General features: G+C 42.8%; 1 protein-coding gene across 2 annotated transcripts in view; it reads left to right on the top strand.

The window, feature by feature from the left end:
- Positions 1-7,686: 7,686 nt before the first annotated feature.
- ZEB1 (zinc finger E-box binding homeobox 1) overlaps positions 7,687-20,838 on the top strand; it is a 126,092-nt gene continuing 112,940 nt past the window's right edge. For both annotated transcript variants that reach the window (XM_084306641.1, XM_084306640.1), the window contains exon 1: positions 7,687-7,768. In XM_084306641.1, coding sequence (XP_084162767.1) covers positions 7,711-7,768 — 58 coding nt within the window. In that variant the 5' untranslated portion in view covers positions 7,687-7,710. The remainder of the gene's footprint in view (positions 7,769-20,838) is intronic.

Raw genomic sequence — 20,838 nt, 5'->3', positions numbered from 1 at the left:
AGCGCAGTAGCCCTGCATTCACACTGAAGAGTGCTATTGTAGTGAAGAGCTTTTTTACTTTGCCAATTAATCTGACTCCTAAAATTAGCAATTAATCTATGAAATTCTTGTCATTATTTAGAATAAATGGCATGGCACTGAAGTACCATTATTAACAATTAAGCAAATTTCTTCTGGCCTCTTCTTCAAGATGCTACAATGATGAATCCAAAATACAAGCTCACCTGGCTGTAGGAACACACATCAACATTTTAATTATACAGCTTTGCAGGGGAAGCTTTGCACAGTTAACCTCTCTGTGCTAGGAATGCCGTAATGTTTTACAAATGTTTCAATGGATTACAAGTACTTTTTTCTTTCTTTTTTTTTTTTTTTCCTCCAATGGCAAAACAAATGCTTTTGTTGCCTTTGGCATTGTGTGACGTGGTACTTGATGTAAAAATCCACAGATACATGGCCTTATCAGGGAACTGTGTCTAAAGACACTCACCAGAAATGACAACAGCTGCATGCAAGGCAACAAACTGTAGGACTTTCACCCTATAAAATCAGGAGTAGAAGTTGGAGCTAATTTCATTCAACAGAGAGATGAAGTCATCCCCATAAACCTCAGCAGCCTTGCGGCAGGAAAACCCATCACACTGACTGGTCTGATGTCAAGGGTAAGAGAAGTGCAGCTGCCTGTGAGGTAGGTTCATGGCCTCGGGTGCCTCAGGCTGTACTGCCTGGATGCCCACCAACTGCCAAGGCAGCCTGGAGTGACTACACCGAGTCTGACATCCCAGCTGAAGGTGGGCAAGTCCCACGCAGGATCACCTACTACCATCATTACACATGGATTAGTCATCACCTGCAAGAGATCAACTGCTTCAAAGAATGCCTCCCAACAGCTACTGACATGGGTAGTGGGTCTTTTAAATGGAAATAAAATTACCTAAAAGGCGTTACAAAATAATTCTTATTACTCCAGACAGCTTTTTGTATTTGCAGAAGAGTGGTCAAAGACAAGATCCTGCAGGTGTCTAAATGCAAACAAAGCTCTCCAGTGCGCAGAACCACACAATGTGGCTGAGGCTGGCAGGGAGCTCTGGGCCCAGCAGGCCCAACCCCTGCTCATGCAGGGCCACCAGGAGCAGGGAGCCCAGGGCCATGGCCAGGCGGCTCCTGAAGATCCCCAAGAAGACTCCACTGCCTCTCTGGGCAACCTGTGCCAGGGCTCCATCACCCCCACAGCACAGAAGTGCTTCTGGTGTTCAGACAGAGCCTCCCGTAGGCCACTTTTTGCCCACTGCCTCTTGTCCTGGCTCTGGGCACTGCTTAAAAGAGCCTGGCTCCATCCTGTTTGCACCCTCCCTTCGGGTATTTACAGATGTTAAGACCACCGCCAGGCCACCTCTTCTGCAGGCTGAGCAGGCCCAGCACCCTCAGCCTTTCCACATCTGTCAGATGCTCCAGTCCCTTCACCATTTTTGCAGCTCTTCATTGGACTCTCTCCAGAACATCTCCTTTCAGCTTCTGGACAATCCCAGTTACTCAAGATTTTTCAGTTAAACTCCCCATGCATGTGAAGATATGCTTCTGGTCATCTCTTCAGCTGCCTACCTCGTCACCCTGCCTAACCACCTGCAGATCTTCATGCAAAGCTTTTTCCCTCCCTGTCTCCTCTGCAGAAACTAATCTGAGACCTTCATTACTTACTTTGCATGTGTGAAATGTTGGGCATAATTAATCTTTAATATGAAAGCCCAGTAGTCGTTAAGTCCCTCCAGGCTACCAAAAACCAAGGTTCAATTCTATCCTCTCATCAAAGAAATGTAAATCACCATCATTCACAAGCTAATTCACCTCCCTAAAGACAACAGTTCGGGGGTACCAGTGAATGTTATGTTTTCTATAAAAAAAAATAGTCGTTGAACCAGAGAAAGGTTACTTTATAGCCTAGTGGCTGAAAAAAATACCTAAGTGGTGAGAGAAGTAAAGGGTATTTCAAAATACTTCTCTTGAGATGAAACAGTTCTTGTCCTTTACTTACACAGTTAAACTGCATCAATAAGAGAAAATGAGAGTTCTTCAGAATATCTAAAGTCCATATAGAGGGATATAGAGGAATATAAAGGGATATCTGCCCACCACAGAAATCTCAGTTCAAATCTTCCCAATAAGAAGAGGGAACTTGATAAATGCAATTTTAAAATCCTTGGGTTCTTGGAAACCCCAGGACCACCTGCTTTGCTTGTAGCAAATGCTCTAATCTAAGCTTTTAATACTTGGGTTAGAAAGACATTTTCAATTTGATCCGATATAAAATTTTTTTAGGCTAGGCGAGGAAAAAAAATATATAATTATTTGGAAGGATCTGAACTAGTTTTTCCTTGCAACCAAAAGTTCCTGATATGCATAACCTTATGTGAGAATTATGACTGCTTTATCGACACGTGATTATTTGTGTGCTGAAATGCTGCTCCCTGCTCCAGTACACCAAACTCAGTTGTAACTATACCAAATTTTACACAGCTCTGTAGTGCCAATGAATTTGCTCTAAGCATTTGACTTCCAGTTATGTTCTTGTCCTCTTTAATACCATATGTTTGTATCTACCAGACAGACCCTTACATTGCCAAATACAAGAATTAGACTTACTATGCTGAGTTCACCAATGCTTCAACTCATATCTATTAGAATATATCTGTGTTTCTTCATATGGTATCGAGCAATGATTTGTTGAGAGTTCTTAAGCAAAGTTAGACTTCTATTTGGATTTATTTGTTTGACTTGGTAGAATTTATTTATTTATTTATTTATTTTTCTTTATGTTGATTCTGTATATGCAGAATACACACTGCAAGCTCCAAAACTGTTAGAGTTCCAAAACAACAGCTTTCCTTTATGTATTGACAAACATTTCCTGCAGAAGTATTATGCACTTTGCAGGGGGAAAACAAATAAAAAAGTGACAAACAAGACATAACAAATGAATGGCATCCAACATTAGAATGTTTTCTGACAATAAATATATATATGTGTATATATAAATGGAAAGACTATGCGATAGAATAACTCAGAAATGCATTTTAAGTTGGGATTTAAAGAGCTGAGCGAGCCAGCTGTACAGATATCATAATGAAGAAAATAATTCCAAACGAGAGCCAAATGAGCCATCGCACAAAACTGCGAGACAGCAAACTGCAAGAGGGGTGGGGAGTAGAGCTAAATCAGAAACAGAGTGTAAGTTACAGAAGGAAACAAACGTGAACCATATGGAAAAATATTCACAACACATTAGTGTTTAATTAGATAATATAATGGATAAGGACACTTGTGCAGAGTCATCATAAACAAAGATGAATGGAAAATGTGCTACTAATAAAACTGGGTAATCTAGCTGCGCTACAACTGTAATTTGATCAGTCACAAATTTAAAACAAAAATAATATTTTGATACAGCATTTTGCTACCGCATTTAGTAGTAGAAAAGAAAGTACAGAAGGAGACACTCTCAACTGAAGTTCCAGGTACTGTGAAAACAAACAGAGAAATCACCACAAGTGTTTGCAATCTAATGCTTGTACCCAAATTCGCGTCCCAATTTCACTTGGAACACACAAAGGAGTCACCTTTTGAATAAAGAGTGTGGAATGGCCTTTTCCACTTTCTTTTCTAAAATACGTTTGGCTTGTGTGAAGGCCCTATAACAGAGATAACGTCTAAAGTAAATATTAGCATGGGAAAACGAACCTGTAGGGCCTGGTTATGTTTTCATACATTTACCTTATATAGGACAGCAACCTGACATAAGAAGCAGCACAGGTTAATTGCTTTCAAGAGAAAAACTCTATGCAACAAGCAGGGCAAACAGAGAGCAAGAGAAACAAAATGATTTTGAAGGCCTTTGTGATCTTCACAAACACTTTCTTAATAGGGAAGATTTTTGAGAAGCTATTTGCATGCATGCACGTCATTATAGCTATAGATAGCTATGCACACACTGCTGATTTATGAGAGATTTAGGTATAAGGATGTAAACTGCCAAGCAGGTACAGTCTTGCAAGGTTGTTCAAGACAAGACAATTAATTAGGAGTCACAGCTTCAAGCTTTAAGTGAATAAATAAAACATGGTAAAATACAGAAACAAGAAAAAAATGGAAGCTGAGGAGAGTAAAGGGTAACTTCTCGCTATAAGTACCTACAAACTTGGCTCTAAATGAATGTGCAAATTTCTGGTGCCTTTGCCATTTTTTTGAGACTGCGTAATATCCTAGGGTACACCTTCAAAATATATTAGGTTCATTTGGAAGCAAAAATGGAAATCACAAGGCCATCTGGAAAGGCGCTAAGACGGCATGATGATATCTCTAAAATTCACTTTTTATCAAGATTACTTCCCCAGATAGCTGCACTCCAGCTGCACATTTCTGGGTCATTGCTCTTCTAGTAAATTTTTCAGCTACAATTTTTATAGGGGATCAAAAACATTAAAAAAAAATCAATTGAAACGTAAATGTTAGGAAGTGAAATCCCAAGAAAATACATGGAAGTGAAAGCAAAGTCTCACTACTAAAAATTAGAAGAAAAAAAAAAAAAGAAGGAAAGGAAAGGAAAGAAAATCTCCATAAACCATAAATGAAAAAAGAAACTATTCACTGAGTCATTTTCCACTGTAATTCTAAATTGATTCAACTAAGTGAACACCATTAGGTCTAGAATACTCAAGATAGGATGTGAAATTTCATTTCATAAACATGAATAAGGAGTAGGCATACAAATAGAAAACTGATTATTTTTATTTAATAATATATACTCAAGAGATCATAAACCATAACAACATACACAGCTATTTTTAAAATGGCAAAACCAGTCTGTAAGAATCATCAGCTGAAAAAATTCCAAGACGCTGTGGTTTTCAAGCAGCCATACTCCAGCATGACTCCTGAACTATTTAAATTCCTGTCTTCAGATGATGCAAGTACATTTCAGAAAAGGTAAAGTACAGCAGATACTCTACCTGTCTAACATTTCAATTACATTATGCCTGTTTAGGTAGCCTAAATTCCCCCATAAATTATGTCACTAGAGGCAAACTAACTTATGAATGACCACTCTCTTAGCACTCCCCCTTTAAAGAATATAGATTTCCAAGGCTGCCCCATCCAGGAGAATACAGAAAATATACTGCTTTGCCTAAATTTTACAAACTAGTGCATTAATTAATTCCTGCGTTGACTGAAACGTCAGACTGAAAGCTGTACCCCACAACAACAACAACGAAAATGATTTTTCATTCTCACTTGCAAGGAGTACGTGTAATTTAAATTATGCACTCCATGTGCTCATAAATTGCGAGACACTACAAAGACAGCAGGAATTTTAGCTAGTGCATTTGCAACTAGGATTAGAAGAAATTATTAGGCCGAAATGCTGTATTTGACATTAGCTGCATCCTTAACTGTGATATCTTTTAGCATGGTAAATAAGGGGAACTTTGTATACAAAGACGGGAGGTGCAAAGTTGCTTGGAATTAAACATACGACACGCACACCTCACCTGTTTGCAAGTTGTGAGTGAAAAGCTTTCCGGGGTGAATAGTCATTGGGATAACTGATAACACAATGCAAAACTCCATCCTCTGCTTCTTTAGTTTCTAGACCTCCTTGGTATCAACGACAACGTACGCAAAGATTGCTTTGATTTTCTTTTCTCATTTATCTGACTGCAGCAGTAAAGAGGTAGGAATGCTCCTGCCAGCTTCAGTTCTGCTCTTCAGAAACTACTGGGCAGCAGCGGTTGTCACTGGTTTCTCCTAGCTGCTTGGAAACCTGACGAGACCTGTGCTCAAACAGGCGCTACGGCTATCTGTAACGGAGCGATAACAAACACCAGGAGACTGCTCCGCTCCTCGCTCTGTTGGGAAACATAACTCACTCACAGCGAAGAGGCAACAATTCCTATATGGAAATGAAAACTGACAGAACTGGACGGAAGCAAGCTACCTGAAAGTCACTTAAGGAGGGGCCTGAAGTTTTTTTATGTGCTTGCAGAGTACAATGACAGATCTACCAATGTATTTACAAGTAAGTTACTATTTTTGTTTTTGCATCTACCTTGTAAAACGAGAAGTTTTAAGGAACTGAAAAAGTTAGCATAAAAAACTTGTACGTGATTTTTTGGTGAAACTTATCCACAGAATTATAAAAAAAAAAAAATCAAGCATTCCAAAACAACTTAAGCTTTTGTTTGCAAGCAGTTTGACAGGCACTGGTATCTTCTTCACAAGAACTCAACAAGCCAAGACGTTGAACTCTTAATGCAGAACAAAGCCATCATCCTGCTTTACACTTTGCAATTCACTCTCCCAAGGAAATTTTCCTGACATCTCATTTTTATCTTATCTTTCATGTTGTGGTCCTTCGCCACCTGTGTAGTGGGAGTTCAGAGCTTCCAGCTAATGGCAAATCAAATATTTTTAAGTGACTCCTATTAGCCCACGAGAACACTTTGTTCTGTTTGACTTGTCACTCTGCTTCAAGCACTCGCAGGTAGATAGATCCTCATTAAACTGAGGAAGTCAACAGCCAGTTCACGCTGGCTAAAGATAGATATGTAAAATCCCTAAACGTACATTTACCAAATTTGGAAAGACACTAAATGAATCATCGATACCTGTAAAGAAGAGCAACCACTGTCTCCATGCCAAGTACCTGAATCTATGCCTAGCGTAAACTTATGAGAATAATTTTGAAAAAAGTTTTCTAAATGTTTACATCTCTCTCTGTCTGCTCCAGCCACTTTCTCCTTTATTTTCTGGGCACTTCTGATTTTACTGGATTCCGGGGAAGCTGCAGAAGTGAGGTGTTTCTCTAAACTGCTGGTGCTGAAGAGCTGTATTTTTAGGGACACGCTGCGCTGCTTCCCTGAGGTGAGGGGACATCGTAGTGTGTGTGTGCACAGGGCATGTAGAGACAAGGTAGGGGAGCTAAAGGGCCTCAAACTTAGCAGTGTATTAAATAGTTAAAGAGTGTCCTGCTAACAAGGCTGCTTTCACCGAAATCCAATTTATTTGGACTGCGACAGAGCCATCCCAGGACAGGAAGAGGGGAAAAAATAAATAAATAAATAAAACCAGAAAGCCTGGAAACCAATGGAAGCGTACAAAACCATTTTATTGCGTAGTTAAGCGAGGCGGAGGGAAAAGAGTAGAGAAACACACGAACACTTGACAGCAACGCGTTCAACTTCAACGCGCTCAATAAGTTTGAAGCCCGTTCAAGCGGGTGCGGAGGAAAGGCGTTATGGGGCAGGGAAGGGTCCCGGCGCTGTTTCGTGCCGGGGGGGAGCCCCGGAGCCCCCCTCTCGGCTCCTCAGACAGGGCCCACCTGCGGGCTGCCGGGGGGAGCCCCCCGTGAGGCGGCTGCGGAGCCCCCCGTGAGGCGCCCGCCGCTACCTGCGGCCGCCGCTCCGCGTCTCGCGGGCGCTGCCGTAAAGCGCCCGTCGCCCCTAGCAACAAGGTTGGGGCCCGGCGCTAGGTGTGGGAAGGTGATGTAAAAGTACAGCCAGTGTCGTAAACCAGGTCCGGGCGGGGAGGGGAGGGGAGGGGAGGGAGGGGAGGCTGGGTGGGGGGGGGGGGGGGAGGAGGGGAGGGGAGGAGGGGAGGGAGGGAGGGGGAGGGCGGGGGAGGAGGTGACTGGAGCATTTAGACACAGGCGAGAGGATCATGGCGGATGGCCCCAGGTGTAAGCGCAGGAAGCAGGCGAACCCGCGCCGCAACAACGGTCAGCCAGCCCGGCGGGGGGGAAAAGGGGAGAAAAAAAAAAAAAAAAAAGGGGAGAGGAAAAAAAAAAATTCAAAAAAAAAAATAAATAAGCGGGTGGGGGGAAACCGCGGAGGAAAAAAGAGAGAGGGGGGAGAGAGCACGGGGAGAGGCAGCGGGTGCGGGAGAAGTGCGGAGCGCTGCCCCGCTACCTGCCGCCCTCCGCCTAGCGGCGCCTCCCCGCCCGCCGCCTGCCCCGGACCGTTAGGCGCTGCTGAGGGGAGGGGAGGGGAAGGGAAAGGGGGGGGGGGGGGGGAGCTTCGGGTTTTAATCTTTTTTTTTAATAAACGGGGGGAGCCCGGCTGATTGGTGTCGCCACCCGGGCTGGCCCCCGCTGGGGGGCTGCGGGGGTGGGCGGGCGGGCGGCGAAGTTTGTTCCCTTCCCTTCCCTTTTCCCTTCTTCTCCCTTCCCTGCCCCTGCCGGTACCTGTTTGTACAATACTGGCTGGTAACGGTTCGGCCGGGGGCCCCCCTCGCTCTCCTCTCTCTCCTCTCTCTCTCCCTGCCTGTGTGCGACCCAGTGCTGCGGTCTATATAAGGAATTACATTTACGTTTCAGACTTCAGGGCTGCCCGGCTTCTTCTTCTTCTTTCCCTTCTTTATTTATTTTTTTTTTATTATTTTTTTTAATCTCTTTTGGGTACGTGTGTTACTTTAAGATGCCTCTTCTGGAGGTACACCGTGGTGAGGGGGGGGGGGGGTAGCGCTCCGTACACCCACTCCGCACTTAATTTCTTGGGGGAGGGAGGGGGAAAAAAATAATAACAAATAAATAAATAAATAAAAATAGAGAAGTAGCCGGGTGCTCGTAGCGACTCCGGGTGATAGGATGTACAGCGGGAGGTTTTGTAACCTTCCTTGGCAATTTTAGGTTTTATGTGGCATTTCCTGCGCGGGGTCACCGAGAGGAAGGCTCTCGCCCGCGATCCGAGACGTTTCCACAGGCAGGGGACGGCCTCGGAAATATCTCAGGGGCTCAGCTCCTGCCTCCCCGGCTGCTCCAGGAGTAAAATGTTCCCAAAGGGTGGCCTTGCCAGGGGCCAGCGAGTTGGTCTGATGGCTTGGAACTTAGGAGGGGCTTTCTTGATTTCGCCCTGTGCGTTTCGCAGCGAGTATTTGCGTTTACGCGAGCGCCGTCCTTAATTCCTTGTTGTAGCGTAAATATTTGTGTTTAGCTCAGGATTTGGCTCCGCGGAAGGTAAGTTTGGAAAGTGCTTTTCTCTTTGCCTTATTTAAAATGTTGATGATCAGAAAAAGGGGCTTTTCTTCTTGCTGACGACATGTGTGTGACATGTGAGTCTGAACCACCCAGTGCCTGTGCAGGAGCTGTAAACATGTTTACCTGAACAGGAAAGAAAATGGATTTTTCTCTTAAAGATCCAGTGATTCGAATATCATGCTCTTAAAACATATCAACAGATGACTGGCGAGAGAAATTCTCTGAAAGCCTAGCTTTTGAAGTCGACGGGGAAAAAGAGATTCTTGATCGCTGCAGCAAATGGCAACTTGTGCAGGTAGAAAAAAAGATGGTGTTTAGTTTTCTCCTGCATGCATGTCAGCCCCCTCCTGTCTGCTGCTTTCGTTCTCAAGGGAGGGATTTATTTACCACGCTTGCTGTCAGTGTTTTTCCTTTGTGCTTAATATTAGAAAAACAGATTTGAGGCTGTTTAAGCACCAAACGTTTTGTCTGCGGCATGTATCACTCGCAGAAAACAAAAGGTGTGTAAGACACGGTAGCGTTCCAGGTATCTTTCATCTTCATCACTTTTGGACCTCGTCGTTGCACCCTTCTTATTATAAAATGCCTTAGAGCCTGTATCGAGTAGTTCTGCTGTGTGAAATAGATGGCTTGTTTTAGGCTGTTTCTGGTTCTTTTTTTTTGAGGAATTAAAACCAACTTCAGTCATTGTGCACTGAAGCATCAGGATCGGTTAGATAATAGATTCTGGATAATAGAGATTTCTCAGCAGTGGGTTTTTGTTTGACTTGCAAATGTTTACTAAAGAAAATGGCTAGACAAATGTTAACCCTTTAACCTTTAAAATAGGTGTGAGACTGATTTTTCTTCTAGATCTCTAAACGCACTTTGCTCTCACGGATTAGTATCTTGCGTTAATCCAAGATCAGCGTCCAGGAGATGCTTCAGCAACTGCCTTGTTTGTAGCGTACACTAAATCAATTTTGTGCTGTTCCAGTTGCCCCGTTTCTACCTCGTACACACGGAGGGGGAGATCAGAGGGAGATGGCACTCGATACCCAGTGTGCCAGTGAACAATGCTGGGCTGTGGCATTAAGTTATTGTACTGTAAACTTTCCTTCTGTTTATCTGTTGATAAGCTTAGCACAGCTATTCTTGTACTGTAAACTTTTCTTTTTTTTCTTTTTTTTTTTTTGTCCCTGTGCTTGAGAGCCAGAACTTATGGCTGCCATCCTGATGCATTAAGTGGAGCTGGGAAGACAGTCTTACCTCCTTAACCGGAGAGCTGGTCCCTTGTCTGCCTTCTTTATTGGCCACTGCAGGAGATCAGCAAACCAGCCGATTGGTGCTACCATTAGAGCCTTCGCTAACAAGAAAATCTGGCACTTCTCATACCTGAAGAAAACTGTTCTGCGTCGTTGTCCTTACTTCTGGCCAGTACATGAAAGCCTCCCCTGCACCGAAGCAGTTAGCCAAGTGTTAAGACGACAGCACCAGGCTGATAAAGCAGGAGCACGGTGCTGGTTGGGAGTCTCTCTTCCTATCTACCTTCTCCCTTCTGCTATCAAAAAATGACAGAGAAAGGGGGAGGAGAAAAGAGGGACGTGATTTTGCCAGTCATCTGCACTGTCACGCTCTGCTAATACAGAGCAAACTTAATAAATTCAGTCTCAGCAAAAGTTTTTTTTTTATTCTATTATGAATTGGCTGGCAGGATCAGATTAGTTGCTTTCTCAGCATTTCTCGCATGTGTTATGATTATCTTAATTCTTATTAAAAAGGAAAACTAAAAGTAAGACGTCTTGTTCTTTTGCAATACTGAGACAAGTAAAATGAGCAAAATGCTTTGAGTTTCTTGGCTTAAAGATGTTATCAACTGTTTGTATTTGTGTTTTGAAACCGTTGTAAATATACTTTCAGTTCTTTTTACCGTTGGAGGTACACATGAAGAAGAATGTGTGAAATAGTAATTCCTGCATGCTGTCAGATAGGACAGGAGAAGGTATGAGGCAGGCTTCCCCCCCCTTGGTAACAGTAAGTCACTAAAAGGTTACGTAGATTGATTTGTGGGAGTGCTGTTTCAGTTGCTCTACATGTGAGTTTTTCCTCTTTTCCTCTTTATTTTTATTACATAATCATTTCATACGTAGTCTCGTTATGAAGCCACGGCCTGTAAGAAGAGCCCCAGTGCCTTTGAATCGGCCAGAAGTACGGCGTGTCTCTGTGAGCTCCGAGGTGTTAACTACTGGCAGGATGTCAGGTGTTAGCGGCGCTGGGGATACAGCATTCCTTGTCCTGCCTTTCCTCTTGTGCCCCCCTCCCTTTCTTTTTCGCTAGGTATCGCGCTTTCACTCTGGCATTAATTTAAATTTGCATTTTGGGAATTGAGGAATGTAGCCCGAGTTAAAATTCCAGGCACAGTGAACAGGTCTACACGGACAACTGAATTAACTGTTTGAATCAAAGGAAGTCTTTTCTCGTAGAAACCAGTCATGCTTCTGTTTTAATTTTTAGCTACTGAAATGTGATGGGAATACTTTTAAAAGTGTTGTAATCTTTATTTTTCTCTCAGTAATCTCTGCTTGTTATTTTAATGGTTGTGAAGCAGCGTTTGACGGCAATTAGTTACCTGAAGCAGGGCTTTTTAAGGTGGTTACCTGCCTGAAACAGTTTTCCTTGCTTACAGGACTGTCGTCAATACGCTGCTGGAACAGCAGGTGAAAAGCAGTAGGTAGGTGGGACTTCCACTCGGGACATGGCCCTCCAAATTGCAGATCATCCAGATTAGTTTTTTTTTTTTTTTTTAAGTGAAGTCTGAGGCTCTGACTCTGAATTCAGCTGCAACGTTCTGTTGGCAGCTTCCTGTTGTATCAGATATTCCTCCCCGCCGAGTCTTTCTGCTGCCTTCTCAGGGCCTTACAGCGGGACCCGCTAATACCAGTGCTGCCGAGCTGCGTGCCTGGGCCCTGGCTCTGTAACCCAGCCCCTGCCTTGGTAGTGCGGGGAGAAACGAGCCTACAGCCAGCTACGGCTCCTTCCCAGCTGCGGGCGATGTGGTTTTGGTGTCCTGTGACTTGTTCTTGTGGAAGTTTTGCAGTGTGGGGGAGAGGCTGGAGTAATCTAAAGGGAAAATATCTGCGCAGGGCCTTTCCTCCCGTGGAAACATCTGTTTTAATGGGGTTTAAAATGCCAGTGAGGGATGGCAGGCATTTCTAACGTGTGTGGAACTGTATCCCTATGTTAAAGAAATAAAGCCTGGTTTTGTGAAGTTTGGCTTGTGTTTTTTGCTTTGTTTTTTAACTGATTTTCTGAGCAAGTGCCCTGCAGGGCAGGGAAGCTGCTAGAACTGCAGGATCTAGCCACACGGCACTTAAGGATCCCTATTTCTAAACTCGGTTACCAAAAATATAAGATCACTGCTTTCAACTCATTAGCTGTTTATGGTCACTTCAGAAACTAGGAAATTGATACCACAAGCCGATGAACATGTGGTGTGCTTTGGTGACTGCAAATCCAGGGCTTTTTTCAGTTTTCAAAATGTGATTCTAAATGGTCTCTAGGTGCCTAATATCAAACTCCTGAAGTTGTGCTCCTACTTACCTGTGTTTTCCAGAGGGGCTCACCAGGTCGGATCCTCGCAGTTATGGGCGATCAAGCAGGACCCAGCTTGCAGCGATGGTCTCAAACTCTGGTGCTTTGTTCTGGCAGCTATATGAGGCCTGTTATTTTTGAGGCCTGAATTCTCAAGTGACTTCCCCAGGGTCACACAGGAAGTCTATAGCAAGACTGAATCTCAGCCCATTTTTAATCCTTGGGACTACCCTCGCGTTTGGCTTCATCTGCAGCCTTAAAGAGAGAGAACAGATTTATCACTTAGCAGTTACAATTCCTTTCAGTTCAAGTATCTAAACTTTTTCATGTTTATTGTGTTGAGAAACCTGTACTTTCAGCAAACAGGGCAATATGCAAAACTCAGTTTTCTCTTTAGTCATCTCTAAGTGGCATTAAGATAGTATCTGCAGTGCTGGTGCTTCCTGTCTGGAGCCAATGTTGAGATAATGATGAGTTAGAGGACTAGAATTGGTATTTCTGAACTCTTTGGTAATATTTTCTGATCTTAAAATGTAAGTACTATGATGTGCAGGTAGTCAAATTTAAAACAGAGAATTGATTTAGGACCTATGCTGTTAAAATTGGAATCCCTACTCTGATGTGTGGGGTTAATGCCTGGGCAGACACAGCTTGTTCAGGTGCTGTCTCATGTAATGTCTCAAGGAGAGTCTCGGCATAGGGCTGGTATCTCTACTGTTTGAAAGTGACTGCTAGGTAAATAAATAAATAAATAAAGCATAACTCCTCCTTAAAACAAAAATTCCCCCAAAGTGTGTAAATAAATGTCAGGCCTCGAAAGCCTGCTTGAGCAAACACGTGCCAAGGCCGAGCTTCAGCTCTGCTGCTGGGGGCACGGGGCTGCTGCCCCGGCAGAGGACATAGCGAGGGGCTCCTGGCCCAGAGGAGCTGGGGGTGAGGGGCAGCTGTGGGATGGGAACCCTCTTGCCAGTGTGTACTTACAGCTGTGGGATGCTGCCGTACATGAGATGGGGACCCTTTCTTGTGTAGGGAACGCTGCATGTAAAAGCAACCTGCTAGGCAGTGGTGTACTTGTGGGTTGGGGATGCATGGGAGAGAGAAGGTGGAACAGGAGGGCTGGTGGGCTCCTTCTTGGTGAGGGTCTGATAGGCTGTGGTGGCCTTTGGGGCAGAGATGGGCATGGGTCTGGTCCCCTTTGGCTGAACGAGAAAATAGCTTGGCCCTCAATTCACTAGGTCATGCCTTGAAACTGTGGAATTCTTGGAGTTGCGTGCTGGTGTTTTTGCACATGTGTTTTCTGTGCCTTCTGCTCCAGTGTTGCACAAGTATTTCTCACTGGTCTCAATTTGCTTTTCTGGCTGTCTGGGGTCTTATTTTTAAGTTACTGGAAAGAATAACAGAAGTTTGATATGTAAAAGCTGTTCACAGTTGTAGCTTTTAATCTTTGCTTGCCCTCTTCTTTTAAAGAATGGGATTATTTTAAGCTTTCCTCTTGTGATGAGCCTTAGTTTGTTTATTTAGTAATCTATTTGGCCCTTTCTTGTGTAGATTAGAAGAATTCCTGTGTGACAGTTGAGGAGAATGGAAAGCCCACTCCACACGAATGAGACTTATAAAATACTGACTGCTGTTAAACACAGCATAGCTTTATAAATCTATTTCAGTACTCCTGAGAAAAATACTATCCCTCGCCACCATGTAAGCACCTTTCAGGTAGTAAAAATAAACGTACGAAGTCTTCTCTTGCAGTAACCATGCCTGTACATCGGATTCCTTGTGCAAATGTCTTACATGACAGCTTACCTTCACATCCTGCGAGGGTAGGTGGTAGAGCAGAAAGAAGAAACTTGTTAAGGGTGAGTCTTTACATATGGAGCAGCTGGGCAGCGTTCGTTCGGATGTCTCAGTTGGCTGGTGCTAGCCATGTTAACCAGCCTCCTTCAGGCTTGTGTGCTTGTCCCCCCAGGGAACCTCTAAAAGGGAAGAAAGGAAGCCTTCTTTTTCCCCACTTCCCCTCTCCTTATGTTTGTTTCTGATGCTGTTAATGGAACGTGATGGTATCTTTTATTTTAACACGTTTTTTTTCAGAGCAACAGAAGTTAACTAAAAATATGCTTTCTCATCTTCAAGAAGTCAATACTGTTTGAAAGCAGCCTGCTTCAGCTCGCTCCTTTTTCAGCTGTCATTCCCAGCTGTCACAATCTCCTTGATGGGAGGACTTTACCCTGTTGTTGCAAAGCAGTCTGGTTAACAACTGCTGTCACCCAAAGGTTAAAAACCTGAAAACTGCTATCCTTTGTCACTTCCCTTACAAACGTTTGCTTTCTGTTTGGTAGCATCCCCCCTGTTCCTTGGCCTTCAATATGTTCCATCTATCCTATTTTTGGAGAACTGTGTAAAGCAAGTGAACACGCGTAATGATGAATGTGTTCTTCTTGGTCTGTTAGGGGGCTCAATTAGGGGAGAGAGTTTTGTTTGTTTGTTTTCTTTTTCAATAAAGCAGTTCTGTGCTCCATCCTATCCCATTAGGGTCTCTGATTAGCAAACCTGATTAAGCAGAAGGACTCATGAAACTACTTTAAGCACTAAAGAACCTGTCTGGTTCCACTATGAAAGAGTGCTATGAAGTGTGGCAGGAAAATAAATAACTCTCCCTTTACTGCTTGAATATATCTTTCTAGTGTGTTTTTTCTTTTGGGGAGTTAATACAGATACTCTGTTTTTCTCCATGCTTTTCTGTGTGTGCGTTTTTTGTTGTTGTTTCTCAGGAGTCAAGTAGTAGAGCTACATTGGAGGAGCTGGCAAGAGCACCAGAGGCAAATGGTTTATAAACCTGGTTTTGCACCATGCTCCTGAGAGGGACTTTCATGGACAGTACCTGGGGAAAAAAAGGGGTTGAATATCTGATGTGGTAGAGTATTTTTTCCCTGTGATTTAGTGCTCCTGGCCTTGCTCGGATCAAATGCTACTTGGTCAAGTGATGCTGGATAGTACCTTCAGTTACTGTGATATGAAATGTTTTCATTTTTTCAGCCAATGTTCATTTCCAAATTCTGTCTGACAGACGACTGACAGATACTGAGGGCAATTTTCTGTTTTGTAGAGACATCTGTCCACTGAGTATATATGGGAGAAAGCAAAATGAAATTACAAAACATCACAAATGTGGCATGATTGAAAAAGGCCTGGGGAAATCTATTCCATCTGAAAAAAAAGTGAGAGCTAAAGAACAGAAAATCATACCTTAATTACAGGGCTTGGGTTGCTTTTTCTTAAACTGGTGGATTTGACCTAAAGGTTGGGTTTTCCTGTTTGCTCTGTCTAACAACTCCCCCACTGATATCTAACACCTACGGTTTTGGGCATTAAGGAAAAAAATAAGGGAGATGAGTTGTCCATTTTTCCTAAATACACTTGTATTTAAACAATTTTTCCTTGATATTTTGAGGAAATTCTGCCTTATGTCCTTTTGGGTATACATCAGATTTTCCTTCTTCCCACTTGCTGTTCTGCTTTATTCTTTCTCTGAGGTTCCTGTATAATATGTAGGGTGAGACATGTCAAGTCCTGGGCTGGAAAAGGAGATCTCATTCAGAATCTGTAGCCTATTTAGTCTTCCATCTGATTTTGCATGTCTTCCCGTAGGTTTTCCTTTGTTCCTAGTATTTACCCAATAGCTATATTGGGAATTCAAGGAAAGCAGAACTAGTCACATTCTACTGGATTCATTCTTACAGTATTGTTCACAGGACAGACCTAGGTACATACAGCTGGCCTTGCAAAGAGCGTGAGGTGGTGAACGAGGACTTTGAAGCAGCTTTGGCGCTGTAATGACTGGCTTCCTTCCCTGCTGCTGTCCCTTCCCCTTCCTTGCAAAGCGTTTTCATTTGAAAAGCTAAGGTGTGGTCATCAGGCATATCTGTTTTCAACTTCCAGTAATTTTTAGCTCACTGCAGAGCTACACCATAATTACATATGCAAATGCAGTGTGTTTTTTTTTTTTTTCCCCTCTCACCTTGAACATGTGGGAGAGAAAGATAAGGTTGCAGAGTACCACCAGGGATGGTGCTGCCGCAGAAGTGGAGAAGTTCTTCCTGGGGACTTGTACCGCAGGGGGAGTTCACTGCTTCTCTGCTTCAAAGGCAGCAAAAAACCCTGCTCTTGCCAAACTTAAACTTCAGGTGAGAGCCCTCTGAATGACTTGCAATAATACATTTGATATGTTCTAGCTGTTTTGGGTGCTGAGAGGGAATTTGTTTGCAATAGGAATTAAATTCACAGACGTATGTATGTATGTTTATCATATCCAATAACTTAATCTATTAATGATTAGTCTATTGAAAGCTCCCTCTGGTAACGCAGGGTAAACTTAATAATGATCCTATGATGAACACAGACTAATTCTGTGGAAAAGACAGTTCTGACAACTTTTCCTCTTTATAAGACTTTAGCAGATTTTAATGTTGTCTGACATACTCTATTCCTAAAACTCTAATTATATTTACAACAAATACTGGAAGTAACCTGGAACCAAAGTGCTGGGGAGCTGTTTCTGCCTCAAAGTGGAATAAGAGAAACAAGAAGCAACGCTGAATTGGTACTTGTAGCATGGGAAAACAGGAATTGTTCCCCGGACATAACACAGCATAACATGCCATAGTTTTCCACACCTCACCACGTGAGATCAAGCACGCCTTGGGTGACCAGCCTGTGTGGCTGGGGAGGGACTTCAGGGAAGGACGAAGCAGACTGGTACCTGAGCGTGTGAGTGGCTAAAACTGGGGGTAGACTTTCTGTTTGTGAGCTAAGCCAGTTCACACAAAAATGAGAATTTTGGCCTTTGAGTTGCAAAGGGTATGAGTAGACCTAGTTGAATAATCCTCTATTGTGTGTCATGATTTTTGTGATCCTGACAGAGAATTCCTGTCAGGTTTGCACTCTGCCTGTAGATCTGATGCTCAAAAAATGTCCCTTTTGCCAGTTCTGTATTTGACTCTGCTGAGAGACATCCCTTCAGAAAGGAAAGGAGAATAAGAATTCTGTCAAATGTGGGCATTTTCTTTATTTTGGTATGCAATAACAAGTCTTATCTGTTTACTTTACCCCAACTTAAAAAAAACAAAACACACAAACCCACAGAAACCTCCTTGCTTGCAGTATGATATGCAAATCATTTCACTACATTTGTTCTTGCATATTATGTGAAAATATTTTTGGGATATAGGGAAACTTGCTATTTATTTTTTTTTAATAAGTCTGAGTTATTTTTCAGGCAGGTAAGAAAACAGAAATGCTAGAATTGAAAACTTGCCAAATGTCTTGTTCTAGTAATTTACTGTTGCTTATCACAGAATATTAGGGATTGGAAGGGACCTTGAAAGATCATCTAGTCCAATCCCCCTGCCAGAGCAGGAACACGTAAATCATGTCTCACAGGACATATTTATATTATATTTAGCTTATATTTAGGCTTAGCTTTAGCCCTTATTTAATCTTTCTAATTATAACCAATATTTGTAAGCATTTTGAAGTTGTTGTACAGCAAATCACCGGAATAGAAAGATATTTGACTTTTCAAGTCAAGATGTGCCCTCACCATTAAGGCCTTCCAAGTTTGTGCCCTGATGTATCTTGAGAGGAATTCTACTTAAGCTTTTTTTAATTTCTACCCAGTCCATCTACCTTTAAAGAACTCGTATGCCTTTATTCGACCGCAGAGGCAGTCAAATGTCTTCTCGTTGGACCTTGGGTCTACTGCGGAAACATTTTGCAGCCGAAGCGTGTGCGTGTGTGCACAGCCATGTGTGCTGTTCCCCTGCCTTTCCTTTTGTCTGTGGAGCTCCTGGCTGATAGCAGATTAGCCATCTGAATGTGGGCAGCAAAGAGTAATAGGCTGCACAGAATGCCCGAGGCTTCTCGCATACAATAAAATGACTCCATTAGAAAGCAAAAAATGACAAGCCTGCCACGGAGGGTATCTGTGCTGGGGAGCTGCAGAGAATAGCCTTTGGTTTATGATCATGTTAATGGGTGTAAAATAAACTTAATTTTTTTTCGACTGTTAAAAGTATTCCTAGGTGCTCTACTGACTAGTGCTGAAGATCCTTCTAGCAGGAAGATACCCGTGAGCTAAGTGGATGATGTGCTTACTGCTGACTGCTCCTGCCTGGTATATACACGTGGGGGAAGGAAGGGAGTAATAGCGTGACAGCTTGGTTTCATTTTCACTGTGCAGGTGTCTCTTTTCTCCCTTATTGTTAATCTTTCTTTCTAGTGTTTTGATTAGTTGCAGGATTAGATAATCTACCTTGCAGAAGTGTGCTGGGTTTAAGTCTTCTGGAAGATGTGCTAATACAGATTTGAAGGAAACTGGGCCAGAAATATGGCTGGCTGAGACAGAGGGAATCCAGATGCTGGAGGAGGATTTAAAATACAAAGCTGTAGTAATCTGGATAGAGCAGAGGTACAAGCCTGTGTGCAGAGCACAGTAGCAGGAAAAATAGGTAGGAATCCTGTCAAGATTTTGACAGCTACACTTATCTGCTCTAAGAATCTGGTGTTGAAGAAAGCTGTTTCTTCTACAGTTTACTGTTTGCATAAGCAGTAGTGGCTGCTGTTGCCCTCCTAAACTCCAATAACAGTTTTCAAGACTTTCTGGATTTTGTGGCATGCAAGCTCCTAAAAGGCGTTGTACAAAAGAAGTGCACTGCTTCATTTAATCTGAATGGAGCATCTTCCTGGATGGCTCAGGAAATGAGGACAACTTCTGGTGACAATGGACTTGCAAACTATATATGCTGAATTATTTTTGTGTCAGAATGTGGAAGAATTGTCCAAACAGGCAAAGCTTGTCCTGAAATGCTTACGTTTTAAGAAATTTCTTGACTTTATTTGTTGTAGTTTGTCTTGCTTGTTGGAGCCTTCTTGGTACATTGCTGTAGATACAACTGATATGGACCCTGGAAATCTACGCTTTAGCAACAAAATACACAAATTGTACAGAATTGTATGCAATTGTAATAAATTGTACTTTTAATAAATTGGAGTACTACTGGAATAACCCTTGTGTTACTTCTTGTGTTGCGCCTGGTCTGGTTGTGACTGTCCTGGACATGTTCTGTGTGCTATGTGGGCTGCAACCCTTGGAAAAACTCCCCTTTTTCTGCACTTTGCTTTTCATACTACCTCTTTGACTGATTTTCTTTAAGAAGATCCCTTCTTCAAGTTAGTAGTGTTTGTGTCCCTTCCTATCCAGCAATAAAGTGCTTAAACCACCCCCACTCCAAAAAGAGGAACAAATGAGGGTGAATTTAAGACCGATTATTTTACAGAGCTATGCAGTTACTCCTCCCTTCATAGCAGTATTAGTTCACATAAAATGCATTTTGATTTCACAATTCCGAACTGTTTCTGTGATCATATGAGGTTTTTATGGCCCTGTAAACTCCAGCTGCTTATGAAGGAAGCTGGTGTTAAAACAAAAGCTCGGTTAACAGTCTCCAAGAGTGGATGGTCTGGAGATGGAGACAAGTGAAGTACTTTCTAGGCCAGTTTAATATGAGAGCATCTGTGGTTTGTTTTTCCTCACCCTTCCCTGCCTTCCCTGTGCTCATGCGACTGCTGAGGCACGCTGTGGGAGGTGTCTGGTTCTTGAGTCACCAGTGGTTGGTAGGGGATCCAAAGGCAATGGGGTAAAAGTATTGGGTACAAGGGAAGGAGGTAGCTGCGTGTTGTACAAGTCCTCCAGCATCTCCGGTTGAATTGGCACTGCTAAAGGCACGGTTGTGCACAAATGCAACTTTTCTAAGTTTCCTAAGCTGCGTTAATGAATATGAATAGAAATTTTAGAACTGTTCTCTTCTTTTATGATCACACATGTCCTGCTGAGAGAGGTATTGCTGCCTTGGGCTGACCTGGCCTAGCACAGCTGTAACGCTGAACTGTGGCTGGTTTTCAGGACAGATTTCAAAAAGTTACAGAATACTAAAGACAAAGAACCATAAAGCAGATGAAAGCTCAATGTTTCACTTAGCCAGAGGGAGAAGTAGGAAATGTGGTTCTTGTTGTTTTAAAGGTATTTAGGTTATAGAGAAAGAAAGGTTCTTCCTCTGGCAGATAGTGTTACTCTGCTTCTCTGGTATTTAGGCTGCAGTAGTGCAGTAGGCTGGTTAAAGTGCTGGCTATGAGAAGTTTGCAGGTACAAAAGGATCTGTTCAATAAACTTCTCTGTGCTGAATTATTCA

The sequence above is a fragment of the Netta rufina genome (assembly GCF_964035555.1).
Source record: "Netta rufina genome assembly, chromosome: 2".
Classification (NCBI taxonomy): domain Eukaryota; kingdom Metazoa; phylum Chordata; class Aves; order Anseriformes; family Anatidae; genus Netta; species Netta rufina.
Note: the sequence above shows the minus strand (reverse complement) of the source record. Positions and strands in the feature narration are given on the sequence as shown.